General features: G+C 37.5%; 1 protein-coding gene across 1 annotated transcript in view; it reads right to left on the bottom strand.

Annotated features, from left to right (window-relative positions):
- Positions 1-425: 425 nt before the first annotated feature.
- LOC103262380 (microtubule-associated serine/threonine-protein kinase 4-like) overlaps positions 426-14,567 on the bottom strand; it is a gene marked incomplete at its 3' end in the record, with an annotated part of 411,003 nt that continues 396,861 nt past the window's right edge. The window contains exons 7-10 of the mRNA XM_008060005.2: positions 14,353-14,422; positions 8,660-8,738; positions 2,461-2,618; positions 426-501 (exon numbers count right to left, since the gene is read on the bottom strand). Of these exons, the coding sequence (XP_008058196.2) occupies positions 426-501; positions 2,461-2,618; positions 8,660-8,738; positions 14,353-14,422 (383 nt within the window). The remainder of the gene's footprint in view (positions 502-2,460; positions 2,619-8,659; positions 8,739-14,352; positions 14,423-14,567) is intronic.

Genomic DNA, 14,567 nt, shown 5'->3' with positions numbered 1-14,567 from the left:
AAAAGAAAAATGAGGTGTCAAAGAAATTTTTAAAAAGCAACTTTAATGACACACCTATAGGTTTTCGAGCCTTTTGAGAAAAACAATCTCTGCTTGATGATACAGTAGCAGGCCTGGAACATGGGTGCAAGGAGCACAGAGAACCCAGGGGTCTTTCAAAGCACCTCCCTTCAGTACTCACCACCCAGTGTGTGGCCATAACCAGCAGGATTCACAGTAAACCAGTTCTGCACACAGGGAGAGTGGCTGGTCTCAGTAGTTGGTAGCTTAACATTTGTTAGCTTAACATTTCTCTTTCTAATAAGACTGTGGTGCTGCTTCATGCAAATTGGACCCTCACTTCCCATAACAAAACCACCTTACAGACTCTAAACCTATGCTGCCCGTTTGTTTAGATGCTAGGCATCTTAAATCCAATTCATTACCTTCGGGAACCTTTCTTTGTAGACATGGTTCATCATAATTATTTCATGGTCACAGCAGGCGGGAGAACGTCCAGGGCTGCAAGCAAAGCAAATTACCCTTTTAAACTTGCCGCAGCATGAAATGAAAATAAGCTTTTTATTTATAAACAGTCAGTTGCATCAAAAGTACTATGCAACCTTTGTAAGAAAAGTCTATTAGGTAATAAACTACAAAATCAGTCATTAGTGGCCAGGCACACACACACATACCCACAAACACAGAGGCACTGAATAGGACTCAAAAAGGAGGCTCAAGAAGTGGAACGCCACAAAATCATTATAGTTACCACACTAGTTCAGAAAACATTCTTAAATTGAGATTATATGCTGCACGTAATATGAACTTGCCTAAGATCTGCAAACCAATTAATGAACTGCAATATAAAACAAAAGAGGATAGCCACAAACAACAACATCTAGGACACGTTTAACAGTGTAATTTCACACTTTCATCATACACCTGCGCTCCACCACACACCACTGACGAGGTTTAAGAGTCTTTCATGGCACAGGTGTCATAATTGAAATCCATTTTCTAGCCTAGCAAATGTTTGGGATGCTGAGACAGGCATTATGTACAATATGAAACAGAGGCATACAAATGTTGTGTACTTTATTTATTTCAATAGTCGGTTCGTGCTCCTTCCTAGTGATGCAAAGTTCTGAAACTTCCATGTATTTATATTCCTAGATGGGTACAGCTTGTACTAGATATCTTAGAAATTCCTTTAATAAAACCCAGAGTGGCACCCAGGTGATAAAACACAGTGCCTGTAGAGGAAGTAGTTAAACTGGCCATCTCAGAATAATCTAACACATCCTCCGATGATCCAGTGTGGTTATATTTAGTATTGAGACTATATTTACTATATGAGACTAAATGAAGAAGGAAACACAAAGGGAAAAACCCTTCTCAATGAACTTTGGTATTCAATTGACTGCCTAATAAACACACTATTTTCTAAAACAATAAAACCTTGTTGCATCCAAGGGCACTGCTTCTAGAGCATCGAGACCTCATACAATAGTGGACAAGGCCATCAATGCACTGTCCAGATCCCCTCTTTCGAGGAGGACCTGTTGCCCTGTCTGCTGAGAGTGATGTCAGCAGAAGCCTTCAGCCATGGGTCCATGTGGGGATGGCCTCAGTTGCAAGGAATCATCTCACCCAAGGCCACATCCTTTCCAGGGTACCCTATCCAGTGAGGGACACAGTGACTGAGGTAGTGATATAAAGGAAGGGACAGTTGGTTCAGAGAAACAACTCTATTGGGCCATGTAATCCCAAACTCCTTGTGGGGCCTGCTGGGGTTGTTAGGCCTGTATTGCAGCTAGATGTCTCCCTCTGCTCAATTCTGCTTCCTCCCTTCGTTCCAATGGATGCTAGTACTCAAAACACTTCTTAATAAACATTCTGAACACAAATTTCTGTTTTAGAGTCTGCTTCCCGAAGAAACAAAGACAATATAAAACTGGCCCTACCAGATGTCATGTGGACTACATTTAGCATCCACAAAATTCTGGTAACACAAACTTCTAAAAATTTGTTTGCAGTCTTGGGGAAAGTAAGACTTATGGTGGGAAGAAAGTATACAAAGATTGGAGTGAACCTCTATAATACTGAATCTGGAAAAAAAGTCCTTTAATTCTTTCCTTTTCAACTAAGCCTCTCTTATCTTAACATAATAATATTAATTGACTTTGCACTGCAATTAGATTGCCTTGAAAATTCCAACAGTTAGAAGTTGTCACAGGTCATCCCCTAAGGCTATCACGATTACTACCATTGCAGCAGCTAGCAAACTGTGAGAATTTAAAAGAAAAATAAGATGCCTTTCAATGGTAATTAACAGTAACATGGGCAAATCATATTATATTTATAGTAGTTCACAAGTTGACTAGCACACACAGGAATGAGAGGACCAAAAGTCTTAACTCAAGGTAGTTGAAAACAGATAATCCAACTAAGTAACAGTTTTCAGCCAGATCTACATACCTCAGACTTCGGGAGCGGGGGCGCATCGGTGTGTTCCTGCATCTGTTCTCAGTGGCGATGCTTTCGGTGGTACAAAAATGTTTCGATAAGAAGTGTAATTCATCTGGTGTTGGTTGGTATGGTAACTGATGCAACTTCTCCTGGGAGGAACAGGATGACTGAAACAAACGAAAGTGAAGTCATATGACTACTGCAGAAAGAAATTCTTCAAATGAACCGGAGATCCATGTGTCAAACTTGGGTAATACAACCATGTTATGTTGTTTCCTTTTCACGTTATAGTGACAAGAGCCTAAACGTATACCTTGATGTTCTCTCTGGGATTTCAAAATGTCTTCCATATTTCACCTCATTTGTCTATAAGACAATGTTCCAAAAGACGGTTTCCTTTCTGGAGAAAACCCAGATTCTAAAGATGGAGAAGACTCAGTCAAAGTCAAAGCAAGAAGGCCATCACTGGAGTGAGATTAGACTCACAGCTCATCTGAGACTATATCATAGATTCTGAGTATGGTAGCGTCACATCTACCGCTCACAATCAAACAATGTGACTTTCAGATAAACAACATAAATTATATGATGTGAGATCACAAATAAGGCCATAAAACCTCTCTTTATAATCTGTGCTGGACTTTGATGCAATGACCCTCAATATGTGCCCTCTGTAAAACAAGGAAGGGATGAAGACGATACTTTTCCCAATAAAGCCATTGTTTTGAAATTTGGAATTATCCTTATTTTCTCCCCCTGCCCCCCTTTTTGGTGAGATTATCACTTTGTAAAAAATAGCTTTAGTGGTGGTGAGTTTTTTTTCCCTTGTCTGTAGATTTGGTTTTTGAAAATCATCATTCAACACTTGGAACATAGTAAGGTAGAAAAGGTGAACAGCTAAATATGTCACCGAGACATATCACTATAAAGCAAAGAAACTTTCTGTTGTTTTCATTTTTAGTGGGAGGTAAAATTTGTAAGCAATTCCTGCAAATGAGACCGACATATTTTTGAGTAAGTGAAAACATGGTTAAAATAAGCATATTCTGAAAGATAAATTTAAGAACATTAGTTCTAACAATCTTTAAAAAAAAAAATCTATCATTACACTCAGAGCACCCTTCATAAATATTGAAGTACTGCAATGCAGCAACACTATAAAGTAATGACTAAAGCTTAAAAATATCCTTATAACTTGAAATTATAAAACACCTTACTAAGTACATACTGAGACAAAGAGATTTTTATAACGTAATGAGATTATTTTATAAATCATAAAAAAGAGAACACTACTAGAAAGACTTATGAGATAAACCAAAGTTCTGTTCAAAAAGCATGGGCACAGCCTTAAAGACTTTCACTGTGAAAAAAGAAATACAACACAAGAACTAAGTTACTTTAAGAAATCAGGAAAAGTGCTGGGTGTGATGGCTCATACCTGTAAGTAATCCCAGCACTTTGGGAGGCTGAGGCGAGAGGATTGCCTGAGCCCAGGGGTTTGAGACCAGCCTGGGGAACTTGGCCTGATATCATCTCTGCAATAAATCAAAAAATTAGCCAGGGGTGCATGCCCATAGTTCCAGTTACTTGGAAGGCTGAGGCAGAAGGATAGCTTGAACACAGCAGGTTGAGGTTGCAGTGGCTGTGCGTGTGCCGCTGTACTCTAGCCTGGGAGGCAGAGTGAGACACTGGCTCGAAAAAAAAATAAAAAGAAAGAAATCAGGAAAAGAATAATAAAATCAATGGAGGGAAGCAATGGTGATTAAAGTAAGAATAAGGAAATTAGCAAACAGAATTAAGAATCTATAGATAAGTCTCAAAGGTAAAATCAATGTCCACAATCCTGTATCCAAGATTTCAAAACCCACAAACCTAGAAGTTTGTTCATAAATTCACACTAACCTCTTTTGTTGGCAAGGCACCAACTGAACTGATGGGAAGCTGTTTAAAATATTTATTTAATCTACTCAGTGTGGATGCCGATTCAGGCTGCTGTAGAAATATTAATGTATTTGATCACAAGCTGCTGACCCAGTTGCTGCTGGGCTGTTATGTACAGTACAGGGATGTCACCTTTCTAAAAGTGAAAATTAATTCCAAAACACACTGGGCTCAAGAGTTTTGCATAAGATATTATGGGTCTGTACTTGCATGGGAACCAACTGACTTCAGAGAATGATCCCCTGGAGAAAGAGAGGAGAGGGAGGGAGACTAGGTGGGGGAGGGGTTTCGGTGGTATCTTTATTTTATTTAGTAAAAATAAAAATTCTTTTTAAAACATCACTGTGGCAAATGTTTGTTAACAAATGTTAACATTTGTCAAGTCTAAAGATGGTTTTGTGATTGTATCATACACATGACCAGATAACTTTACTCCATAAGGAATGTGGCCCATGCTTAGTGATAGAGAATATAAGCTGAAGGAGGTTGTCCTACCAGTAACTGTTAAAACCTTAACAGTATACACAGAAAGTAGGAGGCAAAGAGCTTCGCTAGAGAGTCTCTTTCATCTAAGTTTGAATCAAACAAGGTGTAAATGGAAATCGGGCCAAACCCCACGATGAGCCTAGGGCACTGGGGACAACTCATCAGCAAAATGGCCTGGGGGATGATATGAGAGGTCCCAAGTGGGACCTGTCATGTTGGACGATCAAGAAGAACAAGGTTCAGTTTCAGCAGAGACGAGGAACTCAGAGGAGAACTTGAAAGGCTAGCAAAGAGGGGTGCCCAGGCAACAGCAGACTCAAGTGCTATTCCCAAGACTTCGCACCTACTGGAGAGACACCTCCGCGGCTCCAGATGTACTTGGGATACACTTTTGGGAGTATTTCAAGAATTAGTTTGTGAGTTTCCCAATAAACTGAGTCTCATACTTTGTATTTTTAGCATGTTCTCTAAGTGTGGTGCCAGTGAGTCTCATCATCCTACTAGTTTGCATATGCCTTTTTACTACACCATAAATCAAATTCACTTTCAAAGAATAAAGATTTACACAAAAAACTGTGCTGTTAGTTCTTAAGGCAATTAGAGTACCAAAAATATGTTCTGAGTAATGATATCATTCAAATAAGCAGCTAGCCTCAAGATGACTGTTTGGCAAAGGGTAGTATTCAAATGTGTATATAAGTTTCTACTATTTATTAAAATAATATCATTTTACATTCATACCTTATGTTTGTGGGCATTTATATTCTTATTTCCATTCTTTCACTCAGCAGAAAATAATTTATATGGTAAGAAATATATGGAAGTATGTCTTCCTACTGCTGAAATTCCATATTACTTATTTCAAAATTAAAAATTATTATCTGAATAGTACCTTGGAAGAGTTCTACAAATTAATTTTAACTGCAAAATCAGACATTAAAAAAGTTGCAATATTAAATATTCTCTGGGAAAGCCAATTAACTTCATATGACCACATCTTTCTAATTTCAGAATATAGCAATTTTGACACTTGGCTACTTTGTAGTTTTCACAATATGCAAAGGATACAGATACAATAATATTTACATTTTGTTATAAGCAGTCCTAGCACTCAGCTAACAACCCAATTATCTGTAAAATGTAAAGTATATTTTCAAAGTGCTTGTAATTTTATTTGTATATTTCTGTATTTTCATTTTAGAAACAACTAAAATGCATTTCTGATCAGCTAAATGGTGAACAGCTAATCCAGGGAAAATGAAAATCTAAGAATGATTCAGAAAGGAAGAAACTATAACTACTAAGCAGTTTTGAACAAATTTTGCCCTAATATTTAAAGGACAAGAACGCACAAAAACATTGAGGAAAATGAGAAGTAGCTTTTGTTTACTACTTTAACCAGCAACCAATAAGAAGAAAAGCTGAACTTTCATACTACAGCAGTATAGGCCACAAATTAAATAGTGCCTTCTGTCTTTTGGCAAAAAGAGTAATTTTGGAAGTTAAAATTCCATTTTGGAGAAAAATATAGGAATACTGAAATCAATAATTGTATGATAGTATCTTCTTCAATAAACAGAAAAGCTAGAAACACAGAATATGTGTGTATACCTAATACTTGTCTCAGGGCTTCGACAGCAAGGATTCCATTTTGACTGATGACCAGGTCAGGTTAATAAGAATTGCCATGTAAATGCCTTTAACAGAGTCAAGAGACTGGAGCCTATAGTACGGAGGATATTCTTATTGATAAAACGAGTGGGTGGTAAACAGCCTCTCAGTTAATGCTCTGTGCCTCAGATTTCTGACCCATAACATGAGGAAAATATTAGCAATTATATCGTAGGGCAGGTTGCTAGGAGTTAAATGAGTCAATGCATTTCAAATAGTTAGACTAGTGCCTAGCACCTAACAAGTACTTGTAAAATTATTATTATTATTATTATTTTGAGTTGGAGTCTCACTCTGTTGCCCAGACTGGAGTGCAGTGGCCGCTCCTGGCCACCGCAGCCTCGACCTGCTGTGCTCCGGCGATCCTTCCACCTCAGCCTTCCGAGTAGCTGGAACTACAGGCACGCGCTACCACGCCCAGCTCAGTAAAATTATTTTTAAAAATTATTCATACCAATTGGGGTCAGATTCTATGTAGCTCACCCTTTTTTTATAGATTTACTTTTAAAAATGGTACATGTCTTAGTAATTAGAGGCAGAAAGAAGAAAGATCCTATACTCTCCCTTCTTTTTCTTGCAAAAGAGAGATTTCTGTATAAGAAAAGTTATAATAAAATTTGAATGAAAGCAATGTAGGCTGATAAGTTGAGACTGAAAAAAATCTAGCGTCAGGAGACACGTCTAAAGTATGGGCCAATAACCAATGATGGTTACTGTCATAATAATTAAGAATGACTTTATTATTTAGTGACAATTTTATTCACTGATGCTGTTCAGAATTTTTAAGCATCCTTTACTGATGTGAGGCTGATATGCCTCTGAAACTATTCAAGGTTATTAGAACACTTCTCAGAAATGATCTAAACGGACAACAAACTCATGTATCACAAGAAAATAGAATAATGGGTAGGAAAATAAACTACCTCTCCTCAGAAAAATGCAATAAATAAAAGGTAAAAATAACCCAACAGATTTTAAAAGTTTGGTTTTAAAGGTGCTCCAGAATATCCATATTATATGATATTTAAAATAATCCAAAAGATTTTATACCCATATTATATTATACTTAAAATTCTGGAAGGACATATCATAAGGCAGCAGTGTTACCAGAGTTTGTATATTTCATTGTAGTTTCTTGTCAATTCAAGAATTATTACAGTGGCTGAATCTATGTAGATAACATAGTGCTGGGGGCTGTGAAAAATACAAGAGATGGATATGCCTACACAATAAACCAGAGAGTTTGAAAAACAAGGAAGGAAATGAATCAGAAGGTGCTCTAGAGTGATAGGTCCACATTCCTGGCTAGTATAAGGTCGGCCGGATCATCTCATTTATTGAACACCTACAATATACGGGACCTTTCTAAATGACCACCTGGTTTCTACTGCCCTGTAGCTACAGATATCGAACAACATTACTAATTTAAACCAAAAAAGCATATATCTAACCTACTTTATTGTTTCCAGTAATTGGTAGGCCTCTTGTTGAAATGATTTTGTGTGGGGCAAGAACTCCCTTTTCCTCTATCCTATTTTCACGATTCCATCTTGTCTCTTTAATTATCTTAACCAATTCTTCCAAGTTGTTTTAATCTCTTCTTAAAAAGAAAGTTCTTATCTAGAAAGCACAGACAATTTAAGGCTTGCCACTTTTTTTTCCTTTGATGGAGAAAGGAAACAAAACAAAACAAGCCTCCATGTAAATAAGCCACCAAAGAAAAAAGACCCAGTCTATCAAAGTTCAATAGCATCTCCAGCACTAATATTACTGGCATGGAACCAAAGCAATAAAACCAGATAGTGTTTTGCTGTTGTTGTTGTTGTTTTTGGTCTTTTCCCAAACTACACCAAATGGTATTAAAACGAAAGCTCCCAACCTCCTCTAAACTTGTAATTCTGGAACTTAATTTATGCACTACAGTTTAAAAGCTTGCAGCAAAAGGATGTCCTTTTTATGTTTGCCAGGTGATCATTTGATGCATAACCTATTCAGAGTGGCAGCCATGCAGAATTTATCTTCTCCTCCCTACCAGGAAACACCCAGAGAAAACACCGCCTGCGTTAACAGCACTGTGGTAAGGGAGAGGAGAAAAAAGTCAGGCACTTACAGATACGGTAGAGCTGGGTGTGTTTGTCCCATAGCCAGAGGAGGGGAGGGAAGCCAAAGACCAGCGGCGTCCATCAGTCCTATTGAGAAAGTGAGTTTAGCTTAGGCCAACACTAGAGTATTGTTACACGGGAATCCCAGGGAAACCGAGTATTTTTAGTCAAGCAAATGACACAAACATCATCTGTGAGGATGTGGAAATGTTGAGCAAGGATCAGGGTAAACAAACATTATACAGCAGGTTGACTTTTATTTAAACTGAATCAATACACCCAAACAAGTAGCAAGTGAATGGGTTGATCCATATTATTGATCTCTCACTAATACACTTTGACAAAATGAATACCAGGGATAATTACAATGGTCAGACTCAGCAGATTCAAATGAATAAAAGCAAAAAAGGTGGGGGAGAACAGTCTCATCTGGAAACTGATAACCAGAGCCAGTGATCTTTAGGAGGGACTGGTCTAGCATGCCACAAGAGCCTGTGGGGACTTTTACTGAGTCCAAAACACATTCTATTTACGATATCCAAGGGAATAGTTCTCCTCATCACACCTGAGGAAGAAGGGATCAAGGTGGCAAACAACTTTGGAATTAAGAAAGTGACCGACCTTAGGCCCAGAAACTCTTATGAGCTATTATCCTCTGACATGACTTGGCTTCATAAAGCATTAGAGCCAAAGCCTCTTGCAGTTTTTGAGCCTGCAGCCCAGCTCTGACCAGTGAGGGTGGGAGCAGAATGAAAAATTCTCCATGCGCGACAGAACTTATTGCAAAGAGTAAAGTTGTCTGCCCCAATCTTAGAGGCAAAGCTGTCAGGAGCCATGAAGAGAGTGGTTTTTATCTTCAAATGGTGATGGGATGGGTAGTTTCTGACTTTGATTCTGGTTATGAATCAGGGTCATTATGAGGGTCTCGGGTGAGTAAATGCAGTGGTAGCAACGAAACTGCTGCAAAGGCAAGGGGACACCGGAAAGTAAATTTTCTGAAATCTGGTATCTCAGAGCTATTACTTTAACAGCAATTTAGAGTCAGACTGTGCTTTATAAACCATATAACATCGTGAAAACAAATATATGCACATCAGTCAAGGGGCAAAACAGGAAAAAACACTTTATAAAGAACAGTATTACATTATCAGGCACAGTATCATACATGGACATTTTATAACTCATGATTATATTAATTTACCAAGTAAGAGACAAGAGTGGACAAAATTTACCAGAGTCAGTCACAATAGGTTGAAGTCAGGGAATTCAACAGCATTAGACTTGAATGTGAGAAATGTCACAGTTATCTATTCACAAAAAAACTGACATATAAACCCTAAATTTACATTCAGGAAAAATAAAATCATAGGCTGTCATGGATATTACCACCAATAAACGCTAATGGTCCACAAAATGCAAATGGTCCACAGATAAAAATGGAGAAATTCAAGTGGACAAATCATAGGACCACATGTTAAGATTTTAGTAAAATTCACCTGTCATTCCTGTACCATGACTGGAGTACAATTGAATCAAGTATGTTAAAAACAAAACAAAAACCAGAAGCAAAATAAGATGTATGTAAGTATGTCAGTGAAAGGAATTGGGAGAACTAAGTTATATGTTCTTTAGAAATATATTTAAAGAATTGAAAAAAGTTAAAGATTTAAGAAGAAAATAATTATAAGAATACACTTACAAAGACATCTGACTATTAAATGGACACAGGTTGACCCTATTTATCTGGCTACTTATTAAAAAGATAAATATTCATGCCTGCATTATATATTTTAACACCTCCAATTTGAAAAAGAAAAGGATATGATTTTAAAAGAATTATTCAGTCCATTTAATAGCAATTATCAGAAACTAGTCTCTGGAAAGAGTGAGGGACACCATTTCCCCGCCATGATTTTGTTTTGTGATTCATTAACTCTCCTTTCCCTCAGGTATTAACGAAACGAACATATATCAGATGAATGAGCAATTCCAAGAGGAGACATGTTCTTATTAGTTCTGAAGCATAAATTACATTTGCTTGCTCCGGAAAACACACAACTAGAAAGATGTTTAAACAAGAATGTGCTTGGTACTCTGTACAGCCACGGACGAGAAATAATTTACGACTCATAAAGTTCCCTAAGTTGCCTGTGTCTATTTACTCAAATGGAGCACCAAGGACCATTGCATTTTCATTACCATGACAACCGCACATCAGAAGTTACTATATATGCTATATACAGTACTTAAGAGAGAGTGTATCCTTTTTTCAAGAAAGCTATCACACAAGTGCAATTTGGATCCCACTAACAATGTTGTCTTTTCTTTGCAGTAGCTGCCAATAAAATGCGATCTGAAGACAAGACACAATTCTTGCCAACGCAACAAGGCTTTTTTGAAGAGTCTTTTCTTTGTGGGTGGAAACCTCAGTGTTACATTAAATGAAAAAGTAAGCAGGGGAACATATCTGATGGGAACACAGGTCACAAAGAGATTGGACAAAAGCAAAAAACAAATCACTTCAACACTACTCACAAAAATTTGATTAATATGGTATACAACAAAGAAAATGAAAAGCTCCAGTATCAACCTGGCTATCCTACCTGAATGAAGAGGAAGCCGATTTACTGTTCATTATAGTTACCTGAGGTGATACATTGTATATTCTGGGTGATGTTGGAACAAGCTGAACTATGTCATTATAACGTTAACGAACTAAAATCTATCCAGAAGGAATTTTGAAGGAGTAACTAGGAGGTGATCAACAAGTGTCTGATCACCTGACCTCACCAGACAAGTCTATTCTAGTAATTTGCTTGTAGAAATATATTCTGAGATTTAACCTGGTGAATAATAACTAGACAACTAGAAGAGACCCAAGACATTTCTAGATTTTTCAATGATGCAAAAGCAATTTCCAATTTCCAATTTCCAATAAAGGTAGACCTTTACAACTTCTGGGAGAGGCAGGACAATATTACTACCTCTATCTTACCAACAAGGAGAAAAGTATTAGTAAGATCATGATCAGGTGGACTGTAAATCAGTATTATAATTAGCAGTGTGAAATGTTTCATTGCTCCAGACAAAATTTACTATACTTTGGTGTTCATTTTCATCCTTTATTTCACCTTAGTATTAAAAAATTCACTTGAAAATCTCACTCTCAAATCTGCATTTGAAAATGTAGAAAGCAAGTGTGTGTCATCATACTTTCCAGTCTTACGATTGGACTATTACATTACAGGGGATGTCTACCAGGGGCGCATTATCTCATGGTACAAGACAGATCAGAAAAGGTTAATCAGCCTTTTATCCCTTCACCCAAGACTAATTTAAAACACAGAGCATTATTTCCTCTATTAAACTAAATTTACAAAACAAAAAAATGTGTGAGTCTCAAAATGACATTAAGTCTTAAAGGCTCAGAAAGGCAGGCCAGATGGAAGGGGCTGGACATCCAGGAGTGGGATCTCCATGTCTCTCAAATGAAAATCAACTCTAAAATGGAGAGAAGGACTCCAGATATTAAATAAAAATATTTCAATTTGAGTTTTCATTACTAACACAGGGCTCTGTTTACTCAAATCCAGTTTAAAAAGATGATCACTCATGTTCTAATCTAAATTAATACTTTTTGAAGAGTGTGGAAGGAGTTCCATCTGGAAATTTATTCAAAATGAACTAGAGGTCTCCTGTGATAATCTCCTTTCACGGTTTATGGTTTATTTGTCAAAAATGAACACGCCTGGGGGTTTGTGTATTTTTTTTTTTATAGCACAGGAACCTGATTCATCTGTCCTCAGTCACCTACTTAATTATTAGATTCTCTTCATTTTTATAAATCTGCCAGGATTAAGACACTATGATTTCTGTCATGTTTAAATGCACTCTGTAATGAGATTTCCATTTTTCTTATTGCTTATAGTAATTAAATGCATTCTCCCCTTTTTAGAGATGTGTTTTAAAGACTATGGTGGACACTTATTTAACAATTTTTATAGGATTTTTTTTCCACTAAGAATAATAGCACCAGCATGATTTAATATGCACGAGTAAACACAGGATTTGTGGAACCAGTTAATTCTCACAATTTCCTTATAGTACTTAAAATAGTGAACTCAAACAATAACAACAAAAACCCAAAAGTTGGAACTGAAGAAAATCAGGATGTAGGTCCCAATAAGTTTCTTGGTGATATTTTAATTATTCTTGTATCTTCCCCACAGAGGGATGCATATAGGCATTTAATGTATGATAAGAAATGACTAAGATAATGAAAGAACAAGCTTTTTAAATAATAAAATCTTATACAGAATTTGGAAAATGCTGCAAACACATCTTTTTCTGGATTTAGTAATATAAAATATGCTCCACACTGACAAACGGCAATGAGGACATTGCAAATTTTGCAGGTTAGTAACTTGAGGAAGAACAAATATATTTTTTAACCTACCTATGTGTCTTTATTAAGTGCTACTTCAATCTACTCCAGGATATGATTAGGTCTTTGAGGAACATTTACCAAATATCTAGGACATTCGCACCATACACCAAATTTATCCTGGACATTCAGACCCTTGGCTGAAGGGGTATTTTGTTTTCTCTGTGGTTTTCCTGTGTGGAAGAGGACACGGTATGCATGTGAGAGGGTAAAAGAGCCCAGAAAGGTGAAGGCTTGAATCTGACAGGGTGAAGGACACTAATTCCACATGCAGAACACAGAGGAGATGACTGAGCACAGTCCTCTGACTTGGCTGCATCATAGCAGAAAGTCTACAACTGAACAGGTGTGAGATGAGACTAGGTACCCTCCGTCCTCTGAGCAGCAAAAACACTCCCTCTTGACTCAATGACCCAGGTATGAGGCATCTATCTTTGATATTTGGTGCCCAATTTAAAACGTGATAGGAGGAGAGAAAATAAAAAATTCCATCGTGTATATGTACGGTACTAGGAAACTATGGGGGGGAGGGAGATGGGATTAACAGTAGCAAATATCTGTCTGGGGCTGGGAAAACACCTCTTATCAACAGGGTGTCTGAATGAAACGTAATTGTACACCTAACCCTTAACTGTACCCCACAAAACTATAATAAAAATACTGATTAATTATTATAAAAAAAATAAAAATAAAAAAAAAAATAAAAAAAAATAAAAAAAAATTCCACAGCTCCTGCATGTCTTTTCCCCAAGGGGACCATTCGATTGCTGGCTTGATGCTCTCAAATAGAGGAGCACCTCAAAGTTAACACCCTGTGATTCCAAGAAAGTCATTTTTATAAAAGGTATTTTGACAACCAAAAAAAGTTGCACAGAGATGAATTGAGTCTCAATAATATCAGCTCTGATAATTCAATGAAAATCTGTTGAGCACAAAGCATGTACAAGGCACTGTAATAGGGATGGAAGAAAGATACAAAGGGTCATAGCCTGCCCTCCTGGGGAGCTCATTGTCTTCATCCATCCAGGGAATGGCCAAGAGAGGGACATATAGCTAACATAAGGCCGACATCATTAAAATGCTAAAGCCGGTCTGCAAACAAAGTTCCGTAGTAGCCTCGGGTCAGGGCAGCTTCAGAAGGCCTTACATGATAGTAAGCAGGACCTCGCCAGGGAGTGGGGAGCAGTGGGGGCGGGGAGAAGAGGAATAGGATCCTTCGCCTAACACCTTATTAGTCCACTCACAAGCAGTCCTTACCTCCGTGCAAATGAAAAGTGGGCTGAGGCACTGGGGGAGAAATTTCGTGGACTATCTTGAGGGCTATTACCTGTGAAGAGAAAGAGGAGACAAGTTTACTACGAGAAAAAAACGTGGTACCTACACCTGATGGAATATTATGCAGCCATAAAGAAGAACAACATCGTGGACTTTGCAGCGAGCTGAATGGAGCTGGAGACCATCATACTTTGTGA

Source organism: Carlito syrichta, unplaced genomic scaffold (genome assembly GCF_000164805.1).
Source record: "Carlito syrichta isolate Samal-C Ts95f unplaced genomic scaffold, Tarsius_syrichta-2.0.1 Scaffold304473, whole genome shotgun sequence".
Lineage (NCBI taxonomy): Eukaryota > Metazoa > Chordata > Mammalia > Primates > Tarsiidae > Carlito > Carlito syrichta.
Note: the sequence above shows the minus strand (reverse complement) of the source record. Positions and strands in the feature narration are given on the sequence as shown.